General features: G+C 58.3%; 1 protein-coding gene and 1 non-coding gene across 2 annotated transcripts in view; one reads left to right on the top strand and one right to left on the bottom strand.

Moving 5' to 3' along the window:
• LOC129196869 (scavenger receptor cysteine-rich type 1 protein M130-like) overlaps window positions 1-8,926 on the top strand; it is an 84,469-nt gene extending 75,543 nt beyond the window's left edge. Inside the window, 12 exon segments of the mRNA XM_054804838.1 lie at window positions 1,242-1,550; window positions 1,778-2,096; window positions 3,014-3,329; window positions 3,331-3,730; window positions 4,555-4,869; window positions 5,500-5,814; window positions 6,229-6,264; window positions 6,556-6,693; window positions 7,455-7,550; window positions 7,986-8,069; window positions 8,279-8,431; window positions 8,670-8,926. Of these exon segments, the coding sequence (XP_054660813.1) occupies window positions 1,242-1,550; window positions 1,778-2,096; window positions 3,014-3,329; window positions 3,331-3,730; window positions 4,555-4,869; window positions 5,500-5,814; window positions 6,229-6,264; window positions 6,556-6,693; window positions 7,455-7,550; window positions 7,986-8,069; window positions 8,279-8,431; window positions 8,670-8,926 (2,738 nt within the window).
• Window positions 8,927-11,808: 2,882 nt separating this feature from the next.
• Window positions 11,809-11,880, bottom strand: TRNAA-CGC (transfer RNA alanine (anticodon CGC)). The gene has a single exon. It is a non-coding gene; the product is annotated as a tRNA-Ala (tRNA).
• Between the last annotated feature and the right edge of the window lie 10,151 nt (window positions 11,881-22,031).

The following is a 22,031-nucleotide window of genomic DNA, read 5'->3' as shown; positions in this document are numbered from 1 at the left end:
CCCAGTGTGACCAGTCACCCTGCTGAGCTGGGACTGTCATTGCTGGTTTCCCTGGTCCCTGAGGAAAGCCCAGGGGGAACCTGCCACTGCCTGACCCCTGGTGTGGCTCAGCCCACCGTCCGTGGGTGCCTGGGGCTGGGACATGAGTGCCCACCCTGCCCTGCCATCTCTGTTGGTTCCCATCTTTCTCCTCCTGTACACACAGGAGCTGTCTGGCGGCACCAAGGACCTGGTTCCCCCATGCCAGAGACACTGAGAGCAGCTCACGTGGCCACCCACAGCCCCAGGGAAGGGCCCAGGGTCGTCAGGGACTTTTGGGTTGTGTTCCCTCGCAGACACGACTCCCCCAAAGCAGAGGGTCTGCTGAGACGGGAGCAGCACTGGGCTTGGGCAGAAGAGCAGGGTGGCCCATGGCCACCTCATGCCTCTTCCAGGGTCACCCCATGAGAGCCAGCCCAGAGGGAAACACCCCTGTGCAGGCAGTGCTGACCTGCTGCCCAGCCTCTCCTGCCTACCCCAGCCCCTGGCTGCCCTGTGTCACAGGGCCTTGGCCAGCACTTGCTGGCTCTCCTTGGTGCCTGTCCTTGCACTGGGAGCTCGTGTCAGCCCAGGGCTGCTCCTCTGCCCGCTCTCCTGCCTTCTGACCAGCTGTTGGCCAGGGCTGTGCACGCCTGGCACTGCACTCTGGCCCTGGCTGAGGACCCTCCCCAGGCAGGTGCTGGAGCTGGGGGCTGGTGCAGACAGTGACTGTAGGTACACCCGCACTGCATCTGTGCCCTGTGACATGTCCCATCTCCCAGCAGTGCCCCAACAGCCCGAGAACCATGTGGGACTGGGGTGCATTTCTGGTGGCTCCAAGGGGTTCCTGCGCCTGGCCCTGAGCTGGGTGGGGCAGAGCTGGCTGCAACAGCCAACAGCACCTGGGCCCATCTCCTTGGGGCCAAGAGCTCTGGGTGCTGCAGGGCCTGGGGCCAGTTCCCAGCAGCCCAGGGTCTCCAGAATAGCAGCAGTTGACTTAAGTGGTGCCTGTGGGTTTGGTAGAAAAGCCAGTCCCCGAGTGCTGTGCTGATTTCTGAAGAGTGGAATGGGTCTCTGGTGTGTTTGTGCCATCAGCACCCACTGGCAGCTGCTGGGATAGTTGTGAGGCTCTTTGCCTGTGGCCACCTTGGAGATGAGGTGAGGCATGGCCAGGCAACTGCCAGAGGGCTCTGGGACCTCACAGGGGTCTTTGGTTGCTCCAGGATTTGTCCAGCTGGTTGGAGGGGACAGCCCCTGCTCAGGACGAGTGGAGATCTATGACAAGGACCAGTGGAAAGCTGTCTGTGACTCAGACTTTGGTCCCAAAGCCACTGACGTGGTCTGTGGGGAGCTGCAGTGCGGCGTAGCCCTGTCCATGCCTGGGGCAGCTCATTTTGGAAAAAGTGGTGGTTCCATCTGGGACAGAGAGCTGCAGTGTTTGGGGAATGAATCCCTTCTCGCCTCCTGCCCAAGAGGGTCCCCCAGGGACCAGCCCTGCACCCAAGCCAACACTGCCGGTCTCACCTGCACAAGTAAGGACTCAGGGTGGGGTGTTGAATGCTGAGTGTGAGCTGGGGACGGGGAGCAGGACGGGGCCTGTACTGTGCTGGGTGTGAAGTCAGGAGGGGTGATGTGGTTTTCTACAGCCCTAAGAGACTGCAGAAGGAGCAGAAAGGAAGGTTGTCCCTCTAGACTGTCCCCCAGCTACCGACGCTGTAAGAGCACCAACGCAGCCTCTCTCATCTTCCTCTGTCCCCAGAGTACACAGGGTTCAGGCTGGTGAATGGCAGCACAGCTTGTGATGGAAGAGTGGAGGTCCAGGTGCTGGGGACCTGGGGCACCCTCTGTGCTTCCCGTTGGGATCTCTTGGATGCCCACGTTCTCTGTCGCCACCTCAACTGTGGGTTTGCTGAGTCCATTCCTGGAGGAGGGCATTTTGGGAGAGGCACGGGCCCCACCTGGAGAGAGTCATTCCACTGTGATGGGACTGAAGGCCACCTGGGACAGTGCCCAGTGACTGCCCTGGGAGCCTCACCGTGCTCCCACGAGAATGTCGCTGCTGTCATTTGCTCAGGTGAGTGCTGGGAGAACACTGTGTTGACTCCATTTTCCCCTGGGGTGTGACATGGCCACCCAAAGCAAGGGACCCCATGGCAGCAGCAGCAGGGTGAATTTCTCCCTGGAGAAACCCCAGCTTCACCAGGAGTGATGTGGAGATCTTGATGTGCTCAGACTGAGCGCTCTGATGTGGGAGAGCTGAGGACTGAGCCAGGCCTGGGGTCCCCTGCTCTCATGCTGCGGGACAGGCCCAGGATGGGGCTGTGGGGCTCAGCTCCCTCCCTCCGGCTGCAGACAGCCCTGTCCCAGACCCACAGAGAGTCCCACAGAGCCCAATCCCACACCCAGAGGGGCTGCCTGCCTGTCCCCAGCAGCAGCAGCAGCAGAGCAGGGGTGTGAGCTGCAGAGCAGGACTGGGCTTTGCCCTGGCTTCTGCTCAGCACAAGACCCAAGCTGGGCCTGTTTGGTCAGAAAGGGCCCCCTCGCTCTGCTCCCTGCCAGGGACACTGGCTCCCAGCCCCCGTTCCCCAGGGGCGCAGAGAGGGACAGAGATGTGTGTGCTGCCCCGTGTCTCAGCAGTGCCAGTGCCAGCTTGCTGAGGTTGGGCAAGGCTTGTCCTGGTGCTGCCCATCCCCAGGCCATTGCACCACCTGCTGCTCCCTCCTGCGGGAGCTGCCCCATCTGCCTCAGCAGGGACGTGCTGGGTGGTTCTGCCCCAGCAAGAGCCAAGAGAGTGTCTTGCCCAGGAAGGCTCAGGGACTGGGAAACCAGCAGTGTGGAAACCTGCTCCTGAAGCTCAACTGCAGAGGGCTGGGGGCAGGCAGATGAGCTTCAGGGCACCGTGAGGTTTCCAGAGCCTGGAGAGGCACCTCAGGTTCCTGGGCTCTCTGGTGTTGCTGAGGGCTGGGACGTGGCTGCTCTCCCCAGGCTCAGCCAGCTCCGCATCCCTGCGGCTGGTGGGTGGAGGGAGCCGGTGTGACGGGCGAGTGGAGATCTTCCAGCGCGGGACGTGGGGCAGAGTCCTGGATGACCAGTGGGACATGCAGGAGGCCAGTGTGGTGTGCCGGCAGCTGCGGTGTGGAGAGGCAGAGACAGCCTACAACCCCCCGAAGCCTGAGAGAGGGACAGGTCCCGTGGGGCTGCGAGGGGTGCGGTGCGCAGGGCATGAGGCCAACCTGACCCTCTGCAACACCTCCCTGGCCGAGAGTGCGCTGGCAGCAGGGATTGCAGAGGATGTGGGGGTCGTTTGTTGGGGTGAGTGGCACTGCAGGGGCCCCCCAGGCTCTGGGCTGGGTGGGCACCAGCCCCTGACAGCAACTGGGGTTTCTTCCCGCTGCAGGGAGCCGGCAGGTCCGGCTGGTGAACGGGTCCGGGCGCTGTGCTGGGAGAGTGGAGATCTACTACCAGGGCAGCTGGGGGACCATCTGTGATGACGGCTGGGACCTGCCCGATGCCACTGTCGTTTGCCACCAGCTGGGCTGCGGAGGGGCGGTGGAGGCAGTTGGCTCTGCTCGGTTCGGGGAAGGCTCCGGGCAGATCTGGCTGGAGAGTGTGAACTGCTCCGGGGCTGAAGCTGCTCTCTGGGACTGCCCGGCAGGGTCCTGGGGGAAGCATGACTGCGGGCACAAAGAGGACGCAGGAGTCGTCTGCTCAGGTCTGTGCTGGGAGCTGGGAGCTGTGGTGGGAGCCCAGTGCCTGGGGAGGCCGGGCTAAGGGGAGAGCTGGCAATGCTCGAGGCTGTCGCTGGCTGCCTCTGAGCCCCTGCCCAAGCCCATCCTGGGGACACCCATGCACAGGTCCCCTCAGTCCCATCAATGGTCTCTGAGGAGCTCAGTTGTGCCCATGGGTTAGTGGGGAGGGCAGGGTTGTCTGTCCACCAGGGACTTGTTGGAGAGAGTCCAGAGCAGGGCCACGAAGCTGATTAGAGGGCTTTCCTGTGAGGACAGGCTGAGAGAGTTGGGATTGTTCAGCCTGCAGAAAAGGCAGCTCCAGGGAGATCTAATTGCAGCTTACCAGTACCTGAAGGGGCCTACAGGAAAGATGGTCAGGGACTGTTTATCAGGGAGTGTAGTGACAGGACAAGGGGTAATGGGTTCAAGCTGAAGGAGGGTCGATTTAGATTAGATGTTAGAAAGAAATTCTTTACTGTTAGAGTGGTGAGGCCCTGGAACAGGTTGCCCAGAGAGGTTGTGGATGCCCCATCCCTGGAAGTGTTCAAGGCCAGGTTGGATGAGGCTTTGGGCAACGTGGTCTAGTGGAGGGTGTCCCTGCCCGCAGCAGGGGGGTTAGAACTAGATGATCTTTGAGATCCTGTCCAACCCTAACCATTCTATGATTCTATGAATTTTCTCTGTCCATGGGTGCAAGGGGGACATGCTGGCCATACCTTTGCCTGGCTGAGGGCATGGGGGCTGCAGGGGTAACCCTGCTCCCACAGCTCCAGACCAGCCTGTTCCCCCTCGGTGCCTTTCATCCCAGATTTCGTGGCCCTGAGGCTGGAGAACAGCACCAACTGCTCCGGGCGCCTGCAGGTTTTCTATAACGGGACATGGGGGAGCGTTTGCTCCAACTCAATGACTCCCAAAACGGTGTCGCTGGCCTGCAAGGAGCTGGGCTGTGGGGATGCAAAATCCTTGGAACGATACCCGACCTCTGGCAGGCTGACTGGCCCCGCCTGGCTGGATCGCGTGGAGTGTGGGGAGAGAAACAGCTCCTTCTGGCAGTGTCCCTCTGCTCCCTGGGACCCACAGTCCTGCGATGACCTGCGAGATGAGACCCACATCACCTGCAACGGTAACTCTGAGCCACCCAGGCACCAGCATCCCCAGCTCCTGCTCCCTGCTGGGCATTGTCAAACGCAGAGGCAGAGCCCACAGGGGCTTTTCCTTCCCATGCCAGACCCTCCTGCTGCTGCTGCTGGTGGTGGTGGCACAAAGGGGACTTCAGCTCTCAGAGCCCCACACATTCACCAGCAGTTGCCAGCCGGGCTCCCAGCAGTGCCTGGGGGAGGCAGAGGTGTCTCCAGGCAAGGTCTCGGAAGGGACCTGTCAGGGCTCCAAGGAGCGTCCCCTCCTCCTGCTGCTCTGTGAACCAGGCTCCCTTTGGGGCTGAGCAGTCAGGGTCCCCCACCGTATGCCGTGTGTGTCCCCTGAATGACCAGGGTTCAGCTGCATCCATGAACGAGGTGGCACAGGGATGTGCGAGCAGAACTCAGCCCCGCTGTCTGCCACACGACCCCCCTGCAGCAGCCCCTTCACCGCTGCATTTCCTTCTCCAGGGAGACAGCCAGAAACGCCCCCGGCCCTGGGGGCCACGTGCCCAAACTCCACGAGCTGCACAGGTAGCTGCTCCTCTGCGTGCCTGTCTCAGCTGGCAGGGCTCTGCCTGCTGTGCCGTGCCCTGAGAGGTCTCTGCCTTCTCCAGACAGGGAGAAGATTCGTGCTGTGGGAGGCGAGAAGGGGTGCTCGGGCAGAGTGGAGGTGTGGCACCGTGGCTCCTGGGGGACGGTGTGCGACGACTCGTGGGACATGCAGGATGCCGAGGTGGCATGCAGGCAGCTGGGCTGTGGCCCCGCAGTGTCTGCCCTGGGCGAGGCTGCCTTTGGGGAGGGGACGGGCCCCATCTGGCTGGAGAAGGTGGAGTGCCGGGGGACAGAGCCGTCTCTGCAGGACTGCTGGGCCCAGCCTGGGGACAGCGGTGCCTGCCGGCATAAGGAGGACGCTGCCGTGAACTGCTCGGGTGAGGGGCAGGGCTGGGACCCCTCACGAGGGTATTGGCAAGGAGCTGGGGTAGGCGTTTTCCCTGCTGGGTCCCAGCATGGCTGTAGAGCTCCTGAGAGCAAGGCTGTCTGTGCAGAGCCTGGGAGCCTGGTGCCAAGTGGGCAGCAGCTTCTGTGGGGCTGGATGTCCTCCAGCCTCTGCCTGCAGGGCCCTGCAGCCCCCAGGGGCATCTCCCGGGCTGCCTGCACTGTCCTGCCCATGGCCCTGGGCTCCTTCCTGGCCACCCTGACCAGCCCCGCAGGAGGGATACTTTGGGTGGGATGTGTCAGGGATGTCCGCACATGTGCACACACACACGGCGTGCCAGAGAGGAGGCTCCCTGGTACCTGCACACCCAGCCTCTCAGCCCTGCTCTCCTTCTCCTCCTCTGCAGCTGCACCCAGGACAGCAGCACCAACCCCCCGAGCAGGTAAGCTGTCCTCCCCATCAGCGCTGGGTCTTCCCAGGGCCAGGCTGTGACCCACAGCCGGAGGGAAGGGGCTCCTTGCTGGGGTGTGAAACTCCCAAGAGGTGTCCCCGGGTTAGCGGTGGGGGAGGGGTTTGGGAGGGCTGTCATTACCCGGTAGGGTGGGAGCTTCCCCATCACTCCCCCCCTGGGGTCCCTTACCCCCCGGTGTAAGGGGGGGTCAGGACTGGGCTGTCCCAGCCCCCCACCTCTCCCAGGCCTGCTGCTGCTATTTCTATGTTCCTGCCCATGCAGATCCCACCCAGGGCCGTCCGACGGGCAGCGGGAGAGTCTCATTGCCCGTCATCATCTGCATCATCCTGGGAGCCCTTCTCTGCCTGCTCCTGGCCCTCCTGGCTGGGCAAGTGTGGAGCGCTAGGGCTGGGCGCAGAGGTGGGTCCTTCCCCCACGGTCCATGGGGAAGATGCCTCCTGGCAAGGCCAGGGGTGCTGTGGGGTGTCAGTGAGGGGTACAGGCAGAGCTGGGGGGACCAGAGTGTGTGCTGCCTGCATCCCCATGTGCCGCCCCATTGACTGCCTGACCGTGGCCCACCAGCAGCAAGGGGTAGAGAGAGTCCAGACTCGGGGGGAGTTAGGGATGGGGCAAGGAGAGCAATGGCCGAGCTGGGCTGGGGGAGATGGGAGCAGAGGAGAGACAGGTGAGGATTTGCCACTGGCAGTGCTCTGGGCAGCTCTGGAGGGGGCTGTGGGGCAGGGGAGATGCTGGGAGAAGCATGGGACAGCAGGGTCCATCCCTGTGGCGTCAGGCCCCCAGGCTGTTCCTCTGTCCCACCCTTACCTACCCCCCCAGCAGGGCAGGGGCCGTGCTATGGATCCATGGGGCAGGGAGGGGGTAGCTCCAGGGGCAGAGGAAAGGCAGGAGCTGCTCCAAGGTCAGCACCAGGGACCTGGCCCAGGGCCCAGAGGGGCACAAGGGCTATCTCTGAGGGGATGGTGTGAGGGTGTCGCTGCCCCTGACCATCTCCATGGGGACATTGCCCTTCCTGAGCAAGTGTCAGCGGTGACAGGACAGCGCAGTGGGGCTGTGCTGTGGGGCCAGCCCTGGGCTGTCCCAGGGGCAGAGGGCTGGTGGAGCAGAGCAGGATGCCATTGCCTCTCTGCCCATCCCTGAGCCAGCCCTGCCTCTGTCCGCAGGCTCCGAGAGAGCTTGGGAGCCCTTCCCTGAGGCCCTGTATGAGGAGATCGGTTACAGCCCGGCGTGGGAGAAGCAGGCGAGGTTCAGCGGCTCAGGTGGGTGTGGGTCCCTGATGGGGGGCACATCTGCAGGGCTCTTTGCCCTGGCCCCCAGACAAGGCTGCCCCCCTGCAGCCCCCTGGCCCATGGTCCCTGCAGCTGTGGGGCTGTGGGGTGTGTGGGGAGAGCAGCCAGGTGGTGGGCGTGGGAGAGGAGCTTCCTCCCCACCAGCTCTGCCCGTCCCAGACAGGGACAGCCCCTCTCTGCCTGTCCCTGCGTCCCACCGGACACCTGAGGGGTGAGGGAAGGGGCTGTCCCGGGGCAGCTCTGGGAGCCCCTGTGAGAGGGGGTTTGTCCCAGGGGAGCAGGCTGAGTCCTGAGCCCTCCTCCCCACGCAGCCCTGGCTCGGTGGGTCCCCTGTCCCCAGCAGCACTGAGCCCAAGCTGGGTCAGCAGAGCGCACTCCCATAACACCTGCATCGCCTCTCTCCAGGCTCCTATTCAGAGGGATCCATGACCAAGGTGCAGCCCCAGCCCGGGGACAGTGAGGAGGAGGATGGTCTGGGGTCAGCCCCAGGTAACGGGGGGCAGGAAGGGGTGGATCTCTCCTCCCTGCAGACTTGGGATGGACAGTGGTGTCACTGTTAGAGTTGGGGAGGACACAGGCAGGGGTCTCCTGTGGTGCTGCCAAAACCAGTGTCTGAGCCCCATGTCCCTGCACATCCTCCCATCCTCTGCTCTGCAGGACGTGTCTTCTCACTGTCACCAACTCTCCTCTCCTTTCAGACGTCCCTGTCGGGCCCAGAGGTGACCCAGCAGATGGCTATGATGATGCCAGGGAGGTTTCTGACCCTGGGGAGGATCCTGCCTCTGGGCAGGGAGACTGGGAAATGCCCAGGGCCCCAGAGGAGGGAGCAGGGCCCAGGGATGCACCTGGAGGTGAGAAGCAAAGATAGCGCTGCCGGTTCCTGGGGTGCCATCCCTGCTGCTGGATGAATTGCTGCCATACTGAGACCCCAAAATCCTGGGATGGGGGAACCTGCCCTGGGAGTTTTCCTTGGGGGGACCGGGGGTGGGAGAGGGAGCTGACTGGTGAGGAGAAGGGGGGAAGGTGATGTAGAGACCAGGAGGGCACCTCATGGGACGAATGTACAATGGGCTGCCTTGCTGCCTGCAGGGGCAAAGCTGCGCTCCCAGAGAAGTGCTGGGGCCCCTGGAGCTGAGGGAGATGCCTGGTCCCTGTCCCCGGAGAGCACAGGCTATGACGATGCTGACGAGGTGTCTCTGGCACATCCCCCTGAGGACACAAAGGCTGTGACGCCAGAGCTCAGTGCCCAACAGTCCCTGGGCCCCGGGCCAGGACAGCCCGTCCCTGCCATGCAGCTGGGTGCAGCCAGGAGGGAGGAGAGGTCTGTGCAGCTGGGAGAGCCGTGAGCACCAGGGAACCGTCTGCCTTTTCCCACGGGCAGCAGAAACAGCCGGGCATTGCCTCTGGTTTTATTCTCCTGTGTTTACCCCCTGCCTCCACATTTGTTCTTATTAAAAGCCTTTGGGGGTATGACCCAGAGCTGGTGCTTGCCTGCCCAGGTGTCGGGGTGTCTCCCTGAGGCTGATGGGGGGGAGCAGAGCACAAGGAGATGGCGGTGAAGAAGGGCCATGTCTTGGGGACAGTGGGTTCAGGGTCAGGCTGTGGAGCTGCGAGAGCCCATGTTCCCTGGGGAATATTCCTGCTGACAGAGACATTTCCGTCCTGCCAGCCACAGTTTCCAGCAAAAATGTCTCTCTGCAAGGTCCCGGGATGCACCCCAGAGGGAGCGCCCATCTCCTCACCCTGGCGTTCCCCAGCTGCTCTTTCCCCCAGGCCCTGCCTGGGCCACACTGGTCCCATGGCACAGAGGCCATGACAGAGCTGCTGTGTTGGGGTGAACCCTGGGCTGTGGCCCCACAGAAACGAGCCCTAAGGTGGCCGCGGTGCCCTGAACACCCCATCCAGCCCCAAGGGGTCTCACATCCCATGGATCACCTCCCACAGTGGTTAGGAGGCAGCTCTGCTCCCCACTGTCCTGGCACAGGGTACAGAGGCACTTGCTGGGGCACACGGGGCTGGGATTGCCCCTTCCCTGGCTCTGCCAGGTCCCCAGTCTCCATGAGCTGTTCCCGCTCCCTTGGGCCCTCACAGACCTTGGAGCAGTGCTGGTAGATCCCCAGAGCTGCCTCCTTCCTGGGCAGGGACTGTAAGGCCCCACAGCAGCCCTGGGACCCCCTCGTCCTGCTGCGCTCCAGCCCCCAGCCCTGCCCTCCTGCTGCCTCCCAGGGGTGTCAGTGAGGGTTTGTGTCGGGGCAGTACCTGTGTGCAGGTGCAGGGGGGATGAGAGCAGGAGCAATGGGGGGACCTTTCCCTCAGTGCTGTGGGAGGCAGAGGAGGGACAGTCCAGGGGAGGGAGAAAGGATCCCCAGGAGACATGGGCTGCTGCCCAAAGCCATCATCCAGCCCCTGGTGTGGGAGGCTGCTAATTTGGGCACATTTCCATGGCAGAGGGTATTTTGTGTCCCTCCCCTAAAGCCGTCACTGCTGGGAGCTGAGCCAGGGTCCCTCTCCCTGGGCTGGGGCTTTCACCTGCCCCAGCTCCCATGGTCAGAGAAATGACTCACGCAGGAGCTGGGTAGGGAGAAGGGTTTGACACTTGGGCAGGAACCTGAAACCCAAACTGCCCTCCCAGGTCCCACCGGTGGGTCTTCAGACCCCTCAAGCTCTTCCCTGATGGGCTTCTCTGCTGCAGACCAGAAGGTGTGTTGGGTGTCCATTGCAGGGGAGCAGCCCCAGGTGGGTAGCACTGCAAACAGCAGGATCTGGCCCTAGAGCAGAAGAGGGGAGGAGGCAGCTGTCACCAAGAGCATCTCCCACAGCAGCATTGCCCCATTCCTTGCTGGGAGCTCCTCCACCCCTGGGGTAACCTTGAGGGATATGGGGAAAGCCCAGGGTCACAGACCCCTCTGCCCTGATCCTTAGAGCTTTCCTGCTGGCAGTCCCTGGCCTTGTGAGATGCAGGGCTGGAGCCTGCCCAGTGGGACTTTCCCAAGGGAAGGAGGCTGTGTTTGCAGTGTCCATGTGTGTCACCCATGATGATGACCTTGAGGGTCTCTCCCTGATAACTCTCCTCTCCTGAGGGATTTCCACAGCCGTGATCTGCCCAGCGTGGGGCAGCAGTGCAGAGGGTTGGGGGTCTCACCATCAGGCCCCTTGTGTAGGTCCTGGGGAGCTGCTGCAGGAGCAAGCACAGATCTGGGGTACAGTGATGATCCCGCATTGCTGCAGAGAACAGACCCAGCCCGCAGGGCCAGACTGTTCAGGCCCCAAAACACCCTGAAATGGGCTCTTTCTGCTCAGGTGTGCTGCCCCCTCACACACACCCCTGGGCTCTGTGGCTCATCTCCCAGAGGAGGAGGAGGAGGAGACAAAGCTCTGCCAGGTGCCAGCGTAAGGGAGAAATATTACCCCTGGGGGAGGGCAGAGCTGGCAGGGAGGTGGCATGGGGCAGACACTGGGCTCTTCTCCCTGGTCCCCACCTGGGGTGGCTTGAGTCTGCAGCTCAGTGTCCATACTGGCACCAAACATCCTGTGTTCAGAAGATATCCCCACCCCACTGCCCTTCTTCTGTACTTCACTTTTATACCTTATTTCTCTGAATTTGGGCCCACCGTTGCTGGGGGGCACTGAGCACCCTGCAGCAGAAGGCCATGTCTCATGTCCCATTTGGGTTGCAGGTGGTTTTGGTGGGGGAACAGCTGAGGCACCATCTCCTGGCCCTTGCTGCCTGTGCATGGCTTTGGACAGGCCTGTGTCTCCCTGATCCCACCAGCATGGGCTGGACGGAGACACCAAACCCCCAGGAACAAGAGGTGGGTAGCAGCCCCAGCAGTCCCACCTCTGCAGGGCTGTGCCTGACCTCAGCACCTCTGGGTTCCTCTGCTCAAGGCAGTGGTGATGGCAGAGGGAAAAAGACCTGGAGACAGGGACAGGGTAAGAAATGCCATTCCACCAGCTGGGAGTCCCACAGGCCTGTCCAGGCTGGTCCAGCTCAGACACCCCTAGCTGCTGGCACAGGGGGGTGTTTCCCAGCTGGGATGGGATCTGCACCTGAGCTCAGGTCCAGCACTTCTGGGAGGTGGCTCAGCAGAGGCAGCGCACACAGCCCTCCTCACGCCACAGACAGGCCCTGGGTGGGCAGGGCAGGCCCACAGTGCCTGGAGAGGACCAGTGCTCCAGCTCCAGCCTGTACCCGCCTGAGGCTGGGCACTGGGGGAAAAAGCACCCTTGGAGATGCCGGGGATCGAACCCAGGACCTCCCACATGCGAAGCGGGCGCTCTGCCGCTGAGCTACATCCCCTTCACGCCTGCCAGCAGGACAGACACTCTGCTGCTGTGACATGTCTATGACAAGCACAGCCCTGTTGTCCCCTGGGTGCCCGGGGACCCTCTGCAGAAAACAGCATTTGAAGCCTCCTGAGATGGGGGAAGTCAGGACGGCCTCTCCACGGGGGCCTGATCCTGGCACAGGGGTGCACTGCAGAGCATTGCCCCTTCCACGTCTCGGCAGGGCAATGGGGCAGAAGGAGGCTCTTGCTGCAGGCGCTGCTCCCACGCTCTGACCCACTCTGGGCTTGATGGAGAGGAGAAAGCCCCCGAGCCTCCTCTGCCACCCAGGGCAACAGCCGTCTGTCTCCCATCTGTCCCCAGCTCCACAGGAGGAGCAGAGCAACAGGGTGAGGGAAACACCCTCCCTGGGGTGAGGTGTCCCCAGGCTCTGATGGCACCCCAGGGTGTGCGGTGGGGGGACATGGGGACAGAAACCTCTCACGCCCTCATCCAGGTAGCGGGCCTCCCCCTGCACCCCCCCTCCCCGCCAGCATCCCTGGAGGTGGGGTGAAGGGCAGGCTTCCATCGCCCTGGGGCTGATGCCCAGAGAGGAGCACAGAGGTGTTTCATCAGTCATTGCAGCAGGCGGGTCAAGGGGGGCAAGAAACTCTGCTCAGGACAGCGTGTGACTACACATGACGCCCATGCACTGCAGTGGGTGATCCTCAGCACGGCTTGGTCAGCTGTCCTGGGCACATCAGAGGTCTCGCTGCGACAGACCTCCAGAGGAAGGATGCTGCCATTCAGGCCTCAGCTCCAGGGAGTGCCTCTGCCCGGGAGTGGGGGGGGACAGTGGCCTCTGGTCTGGGAACTGAGAACCAGGTGAAGGGGGGTGTGAGGAGAGGAGCAGTCTGTGCACCATGGAGAATGAGAAAGAGGAGAGAGACAGGGTCTTTGGAGAGACCGCGCAGTGGAGAGACCTCGATCCCTGTGGAGCAGGGAAGGAGGGAGAGCTGGAGACCACCCCAGAGGAGCACTGAATGGAGAGTCCTGCCCAGGGGGAGGCTGGGGACTCGTGGTGCTGGAGGAAGGCTCCTTCTGAGCTGCAGGGCTGCAGCTACAGAGCAGGGACAGTGCTCTGGCAAGAGGTGAAGGAGCAAGCAGGGCTGGGGCAGGCTGGAGGAAGGCAGACAGGTCTGCAAAAATCTAAGGGAGAAAATGATTGCTGAAGCCCGGGGTTGAACCAGGGACCTTTAGATCTTCAGTCTAACGCTCTCCCAGCTGAGCTACTTCAGCCCTGCCCCAGCAGCCCTGGTCCCTGGGCCACCCGTGCCAGGCCACAGGCTGGCACCCAGGAGGAGTGCTCCTCAGGGAGGTTCCCAGGGGAAAGCTGTGCCCAGCCCGGAGCAGAGGGGACCTGGCTCCTCCTTGACCCCAAGGCCAGGTGGGCTCCAGCTTTGGTGGAGGCCAGCTAACACTGGGCGTGCCAAGATGTCTGTGGGCCTTGTACAAATGTGACAGTGGTGAAGGTAAATGGGCAGACCAGGCATGTGCAACTGCAAAGGCTGCCCGTGGAAGAAGCGTGGGGCTGGTGGAAGACCTTACCTCCTTCCCCAGGGAAGGCCTCCTCCCACCCTTTTGTCCCTGGCTCCACTTCACTCACTCCTTCATTCCCAACTCCTCTATCTCCTCCCCGCTGAGCAGCGCAGGGGGATGGGGAATGGGGGTTGTGGTGAGTCCATAACAGTTCCTCTCTGCTGCTCCTTCCCTCTAAGACTTTTCCCATGGGGTCCCTCCTATGGGCTACAGTCCTTCAAGACAAACCCACTCCAGCATGGGCTGTCCTCCATCCAGCATTCTTTCAGGAATTGTCCAAAGTCTTCAGTGTTGGGTCCTCGACAGATTGCAGGGCTTGCTTTCCCCACCATGGTCTTCTCCATGGGCCGCAGGGAAATAGCGACTCTACTCTGATATTCTCCATGGGCTGCAGGAGGCAATCTGCTCTTGTGCCTGGAGCACCTCTTCCCCCTCCTTCTTCACCAACCTCCGTGCTTGCAGGGCTGTTTCTCACATTTTTTCTCCCTTACTCCTTTCCCATTCTGGCAGTTGTGTCCTTTCTTAAATATACTTTTGTAAAGGTCCTACCAGCTTCACTGATGGGCTCGTTTTTGTGCAGTGGTGGTCTGCTTGGAGCCTGCTGGAACCAGCTCTGTCTGGCATGGGGAGGCAGCCCCTGGTGTCTTCTCACAGAGGACACCCCCGCATCCCCCCTGCTGCCAAAGCCTGGACACCACCACCAATACACAGTGTAAATCTTTGTCTTGCTGAATGACATCCCCTGCTCTTCCCTCATCCACAAATACAATTTACTCGCTGGGGAGGAAGGGAGAGAACAGAGAAGGCCTTGATGCTGTGCAAACATGGTTCAGCAATAGCTACACCATCGGTGTGTTGGCAACTCTGTTTTGGTGACAAATCCCAAACACAGCGCCACGGGGGCTGCCATGAAGAAAATTAACTCCATCCCAGCCCAAAACCAGTACAGTGTGCCTGGAAGAATGTTTCCAGGATTAGCTGCTCTATCTCCTTCCCAGGGAGAGAGGTGAAGCTGACTGGCCGGTAGTTCCCTGGGTCCTTCTTCTTGCCCTTCTCGAAGACAGGAGGCACATGTGGTTTCTTCCACTCTTTGGAGGACTGTATTGTGTGCGCACTCGTGAACTGAGGCAAGAGGACTCCCACCACCTGTGGGTTTGTGGCAGGTATGGGAGGAAGCTGAGTCCCTGTGACAGATCCACTTGGCTCCCTGACCAAACCAGCAGTAGTTTGGTTCAGGGTCCAAAGGAGGTAAAGGCCCAGGTGTAACCTGGCCAACAACTTCTCTAGTTCTAGTCTGGTCTCTGAAAACAGGAGCAGAGGGACATGGTGAGCATTGATGTATATGGGCTTGGAAACTGGAACACCCATCACATGATTAAGACATGAGTAACAGGTGGTTCCTCCAAGACTCATTTGTCAAGGAACAAAGAAAGTTGTGGGTACAAGGAGTCTCATGCATACCTTTCCCATCGCATGGAATTTGACTATGAGCCAACCACTCTATTCCATAAATGTGGCAGCCTAAGGGTATCTTCTTTGAGCTCTCCCTGCTAAGCAGCTGGCTGCCCAGCAGTGATCTCTCCTTGAGCTGGGACACCTCTCAAGGTTACTCCTTGAGGCTGAGAGACCTCTTACCCACTGCAGATCTTTGCTAAGTGACTGATATCGCGCTTAACCTTGTGTAACAGTGCACTAAGATTTTGTATTGGTGACTTTGATTCTGTTTTGGTAGCTGTGAATCATTGTTATATCCTCTGTGCAGTAAGGAATAGAGTGATCCTTGCCATCCAGCTTTGATAAGGTGCAGTAAAACCGCTTTTGCTGATACTTCTGGCGGTGGTTCTTTAATTGGTCTAAATCACCCATCTGTGACAAACTGGTGTAGTCAGCAGGATTCTGGATCAGGATTCGCGACAGGAGACCTTACTGCAGCCATACACTGTATATAAAGCTGGCTTATGAGAAGATTAAGAGAGACCTTTTACCAGGGCCTGTAGTGATAGGACAAGAGGCAATGCCTTTAAACTGGAAGAGGATAGGTTTAGATTGAACATAAGGAAGAAATTTTATCTGGTGAGGGTGGTGAGACACTGGCAGAGGTTGCCCGGAGAAGTTGTGGATGCCCCATCCGTGGAAGTGTTCAATGCCAGGTTGGATGGGGCTTTGAGCAATCTGGTCTAGTGGAGGGTGTCTCTGCACATGACAGGAGGTTTGGAACTAGATGATCTTTCGAGATTTTTGTTCCAACCAAAAACATTCAATGATTCTATGATCCTGTTCTTATCAACTTCCCTCTTCTCAGCATCAAGCAGATGAGCAGAGGTTCAGCAAGAGAATAGTCAAGGGCTGTGAACACAGGTGCAAGGGAGAACACCCTGGCATGACCTGCCTCCCAGCCTCGCATCACCCTGGGTGTAGATGACATGGATCCTGCATCTATGTTGTCGTGTTGTCACTCAGGTCTCCAGATCCCTTTGGGAGGCCCTGGGGTGTCTGCCCCACACCAGCTCTTGGCTTTCCTGGAGGTTCGGTGCTGTGTTTGCCCACTGAGTGGAGTTGTGTTTGGCACCCAGGCACCTGGCATGGCACTAGAGTGGCACGAATGGCATGAAAATGTGAGCTCAGAAATAAGTCTTCAGTGCAGGGATGTGGGTGCGCCTTAGCTTTATAGTGACTGGAGCTTTAGTGAGTACATTGGAGAGAGATAGAGAGACCTGGGGCACTCCTCGCTTTGATCAGCTCAGGAACGTATTGCACAAGGCACGTTCAGGTGTCCTAAACCTCTGGGGTCACTGCGGGTGGCCAAGGATCTCCTCCTTCTCCCTCTGGCCCTCAGCTGATGCTCAGGAAGGAGGTGGGCATTCTCAGAGATTTTCCATCAGACCTCGCAAACACTTGCACATGTCTTGGATCAACCCTAGCACTTCGGTCATCACAAAATGTCTGTATGTGAGCTCCTGAGTCCCCGCTGAATAAAGGCAAGGCTCCGAGCAGGGGCTCACGCGCTGGTAACTCTGTTGTGCACACCCGAACTGAACCAGGAGGATTCCCAGCTCCTCTGGGTCTGTGAGGTTGAAGTGGGGAGCTGAATCCCGCTTCACCCCGAGGGCTTCCTGGTCACGAGGAGATGCCTCATTGTCTCAGCTGAACCCCTGCCCTGCACAAGGGAAGCCAACCCCTCCCTGTGCCTGTCTGTGTGTCCTTTTTCTTTCTCATTGGTGTCCAGAGGGGGACACTGACACCTGTCATAGAGAGCCACCCTCTGGAAGGACCAACCGTGCTGCTGGAATCAGTCTCTCTCCACTGTTGGTGATTGCTTCAGGCGATGTTGCAGCATGTTCCCCAGGGGTGACCCCGGTGCCTTTCAGGAGCTGCCAGCCGCAGAGCCACAGGGACATCTGCAGTGAGCCCAGAGAGGGCAGAGAAAGTGGTGCCTTGGGCTGGTCCTCTGCTGCTGCTGAGCTGGGCTGGGCTCCTGGGAAGGAGGGAGCTCATGGCAAGAGGGCAGCGCTGAAGAGAGACAGCTCTGCCCAGGAGCAGCTCCTCTGCAAAGCGCAGCAGGGCTGAGGGCACTGCCTGCAGGCACCAGGTGAGACAGCGGGAGGTTAAAGGCAATCTGGGTGGGAGGATGCTGAGAGCTCACAGAGAAATCTTCACCGCTGTGGACATGTTCTGTCTCTGGCTGCAGGGCAATGCACAAGAGTGTCCTGATGGGATGTCCCAGAGCTGGCACATCCCATGCTTGGTGTAGAGGAGAGGGACGTGCTCTGGAGCAAGGATTTCCTGCTTCACTGTTAGAGGGACAGGGGGGCATGACCCCTGCCTTCTCCCAGGGAAGGCTGCAGGGGTGTGAGGCCAGGTGTACCCCCAGGGGTGCCCAGGGCTGTCCTTCCGAGCAGGTTTCCTGTGCCCTGGGGGGCTGTGTGCTGGGACAGGGACTCAGCCACCTGCCAGGATCAGCACTCAGCCTCTAAGTCTGACTTTTCAACTTCCTACTCTTGGGCAATGGGAGGGGAGAAATGAAAAAGGAGCTCTCCAGAACAAACAAGTCAGTGAGACTCCTGAACTGTCACTTTGAGTGATCGCTAGGTCTACCAAGAGCCTCCGAAAGTGCCTTCAGCCACTTCTCTTCCTATGGACAGCACCTGCATCACCTTTGCTGGACTCACCAGGGTTGTTCTGACCTGCCCTTTTCCACCTGCCAAGAAGAACGTGCACCCAGCCAGTGCCCTGAAAACAGACATGTTTGTGTAGGGCCCAGGTGAGTGCACAGAGGTTGGGATGGGGGCTGTGAGAGGTGATGGGAAAAAGACATGGGAAAGGGAAACATCTCCCAGGAGGAAAATCTCCAGGCAGCAGGGATACGATCAGGGAATGAGAGGAAACTAAACCCAGAAATGTTGTGGGAGGGAGAATTCAGAAAACTCCGTATCATCCCCTCCATTGCAGACCCCTTCCTCTGAGAAAGCCCTCTTGCCTCCTTTCCCTCCAAGCAAAGCCTCTGCCTTCAGGGCAGTGGGGTCCAAGACGTGGACCACCTCCTCTGCAGCCAGAGCCCCAGCAGAGCTGTGGTGCAGCTCTCCAGCCACGTGTCCATTTGCCTCAGCAGATCACAGGGGCTTAGAGCAACTGCTGAGCAATCTTGATGCCTGGGAGGTGGTCTGAACCGTTGAGTAAGGGTAACACTTTCCTGGGTGCCTGGCTATCTCGTGAGTTCCCACCTGGAGTACTGCGTCCAGCTCTGGGGTGCCCAGTACAAGAGAGACATAGAGCTGTTGGAGCGAGTCCAGAGCAGGGCCACAAAGGTGATCAGAGGGCTGGAGCACCTCTCCTATGAAGACAGGCTGAGATAGTTGGGATTGTTCAACCTGGAGAAGAGAAGGCTCCATGGAAACCTTCTTGTAGCCTTCCAGTACCTGAAAGGGGCTACAGGAAAGCTGGAGAGGGACTGTTTATCAGGGAGTGTAGTGGTAGGACAAGGGGTAATGGCTTTAAACTAAAAGAGGGTAGATTCAGACTAGATATTAAGAAAATAGGGTGTCCCTGCCCATGTCAGGGAGGTTGGAACTAGATGATCTTTAAGGTCCCTTCCAACCCAAACCATTCTATGATTCTATGATTTCCCCATGTTTCTCCACTTGTCTGTGTTATCGCTATTGCTATCTTGTTCTAGCTGTCAGGCTCTCTGGGGATGGAGTTTCAGCTGCAGAGGCACACACTGACATTGTGAGTCCTCCCGTGCAGGTGTGTCCATGGAACTGAGGTGTCCCAGCTTTCACCTGTGGGGCTGTGGGGAATGCAGCCTGTGGGGCTGGGGAATGAGCTGGTTTTTTCTTAATCAGATGCCACCGTTAGGACACTTGGTTATCTCCTTGAGTTGTCCTTCCCAGCTGTGAGCTGCCCTCCAAAATCCAAACCTGTCCCTTAGCCGCTTCGTGTTATCTGAAAGTCCCACAGAGAAGGACAGTGATGCTACAACCAAGGAAATGCTGTTGGGCTGGTGAAATGATCCACGCGTGTCCTTGGCTAGCAGTGGGGTGCTGAGAGCTTGAGAAAGGGTGAGACATTTAGTGGTCTGCAGTGGGTGCCTCTGCTCTCAGCAGTGTCTGGTGACTTTTCAGGGTAACATGGGATTGTGATCACCCTCCATCTGAAAATGGTGTACTCCAGGGCAGCTGGGAACATGATGGAAGGACAGACCAGCTTCCCTCACTCTGCTCTAAGCCACAGGCAATCCTCTTATTTTGCAGGACTTGCTGTGTTCTCCCTGAGTGCAGAAGAAATGCCAAAGGTCTCTGACATCTGAGAACACTCCCCAGGTGAGATGGGGGGAGCTGTAAAGAAAAGTCCAAACTTCTCAGACTGCATTTGCCATCCCCATTCTTCAGCACTGGGAGTACAGATGCTGAAAATTCCTACTGCGTTAGTCTTTCCCAGGACTGGCCTCCGACCCCACTATTCCCATGAACCCACTGCTGCAGAGCAGGGCTGACTCCTCACCATCCTGTGGGCAGAGGCCCTGCTGCTCATGGCGCACTCAGAGAGCATCAACGAGTGCTCCAGCCACAGAGCTGAGAGAAGTCTCCTGGAAAAACATTAGAGTGTGTGTGTAACAGGGGGAGTATCTATGGGACATGGCTTTGAGTTTGCTCAGAGAAATCTCCCCTAACGTATTGTGTTATCTTTTGTGAACAGTGTCCCATGCTCAGATGCAGCACATGTCCAACAGCAGCTCCATCACTGAGTTCCTCCTCCTGGCATTCACAGACACACGGGAGCTGCAGCTCTTGCACTTCTGGCTCTTCCTGAGCATCTACCTGGCTGCTCTCCTGGCCAATGGCCTCATCATCACTGCCATAGCCTGCGACCACCACCTCCACACCCCCATGTACTTCTTCCTCCTCAACCTCTCCCTCCTCGACCTGGGCTCCATCTCCACCACTGTCCCTAAAGCCATGGCCAATTCCCTCTGGGACACCAGGGCCATCTCCTACACAGGATGTGCTGCCCAGGCCTTTCTGTTTGTCTTTTTCATTTCAGCAGAATATTTCCTTCTCACAGTGATGTCCTATGACCGCTACATTGCCATCTGCCAACCCCTGCACTACGGGACCCTCCTGGGCAGCAGAGCTTGTGTCCACATGGCAGCAGCTGCCTGGGGCAGTGGGTTTCTCAATGCTGTGCTGCACACGGCCAATACATTTTCTATACCACTCTGCCATGGCAATGCTGTGGACCAGTTCTTCTGTGAATTCCCTCTGATCCTCAAGCTCTCCTGCTCAGATGCCTACCTCAGGGAGACTTGGCTTATGGTGGGTAGTGCCTGTTTATTTTTTGTGTGTTTCATTTTCATTGTGCTGTCCTATGTGCAGATCTTCAGGGCCGTGCTGAGGATCCCCTCTGAGCAGGGATGGCACAAAGCCTTTTCCACGTGCCTCCCTCACCTGGCTGTGGTCTCAATGCTTATCAGCACTGCCACATTTGCCTACTTTAAGCCCCCTTCCATCTCGTTCCCATCCCTGGACCTGGTGGTGACTGTTCTGTACTCGGTGGTGCCTTCATCAGTGAACCCCCTCATCTACAGCATGAGGAACCAGGAACTCAAAGATGCTCTGAAGAAGCTGAAGAAACTGTTGAGATGGTTCTTTGTTTGAGCTTCAGGGAGTTAAAATCTCTCCCATCCTTCAGTAGTCTGTCTGAATGCTAAATCTTTCATTGTCTTTATATCTGTCCTTTACTATCTGTCTGTCTCAAAGAGTTCTTGTATGGATGGTCCTTGTGGAAGGCAGAGCTCAGCAGGTACTGCTTGCACTTAGCATACAGTTGAGGTGTGTGGTTTATGGTTTCCCGAATTGAATCATATTTTACTTTTGTTTCTTGGTAATGAAGAGAAATCTTTCTGTGTCTGTGAGCAGCCAGTTCTCTGAGGAAAGCAGGTGGGAGTTGGTTCAAAGGAGCTGTACTATCCAGCTGCACAATTCAATGGAGAAGTCTGATGTCAGTCTGATGCAAGTCCCAGGTGGCTGTGTGACGGGTGCACTCAACTCCTTAATCAAAGCAGCAGTGGTTTGGTACGGGCTCCGAAGGAGGTAAAAGCCTGAGCCACAGCCGGGCCACAAACTCCTGTTCTCTGAAAACCCACAAAGGAGCAGAGTGACACAGTGACCATCGATGCATATGAGCTTGGAACACCCATCATGCTATTAACACATGAATAGCAGGTGGCTTTTCCAAGACTCAATTATCAAGGAACAAAGAAAGTTGTGGGTACAAGGAGTCTCATGCATGCCATTCCCATTGCATGGAATTTGACTACGAGCCAACCACTTTATTCCATAAATATGACAACCTAAGTGAGCCTTCTTTGACCTCTCCCTGCTAAGCAGCTGGCTGCATGGTGGTGATCTCTCCTTGAGCTGGGACAGCTCTCAAGGTTGCTCCTTGAGGCAGAGAGACCTTTTACCAATGGCAGATCTTTGCGAAGTGACTGATAGCATGCTGAATTAATACTAATGAAACATTACTAGTCCATGTTGTTACTCAATTATTACAATCTTAGCATATATAATCCCTTAGACATAAACCCTTGACCAAGTCTGGGACTAGGATTGGACCTAGCTGCAGTAGACTCCTCTGAGTGGGAGTTTAGAAAGCAAGGCTGTCCTCTCTGAACCTCGTGACTCAACAGGAGGGTCTTCCTTACCCTTTGTACTTCTTCCAGTAGACATAAACCGTTGATCAAGTCTGAGACTATGATTGGACTCAGTTCCCCCTAAGCACCATCAGGAGTTTAGAAAGCAAGAAGGTCCACTCTGAAACTTGTGATTCAATGGAAAGGTCTTCCTTACTCTTCTGTGTTTCAGGTCTCTGTGAGAATCATTCTAACTCAATTCTAACCCAATTCTCCTTCCTATGTTTCTTCCATGCAGTAAGTAATAGAGTGAACCTCGCCATCAGACTTTAAGTCGCACTTTTGCAACATCATATTAAGCCCGCTTTTGCTAATACCTTTGACAGTAGTTCCTTAAGCGATCTGAACTTTGTTAAATTCCACTGAATTTCTTGAACTCTGTCAAATTATTGTTT

The sequence above is a fragment of the Grus americana genome, chromosome 27 (genome assembly GCF_028858705.1).
Source record: "Grus americana isolate bGruAme1 chromosome 27, bGruAme1.mat, whole genome shotgun sequence".
Lineage (NCBI taxonomy): Eukaryota > Metazoa > Chordata > Aves > Gruiformes > Gruidae > Grus > Grus americana.
This window is presented reverse-complemented; position numbering and strand designations above follow the sequence as displayed.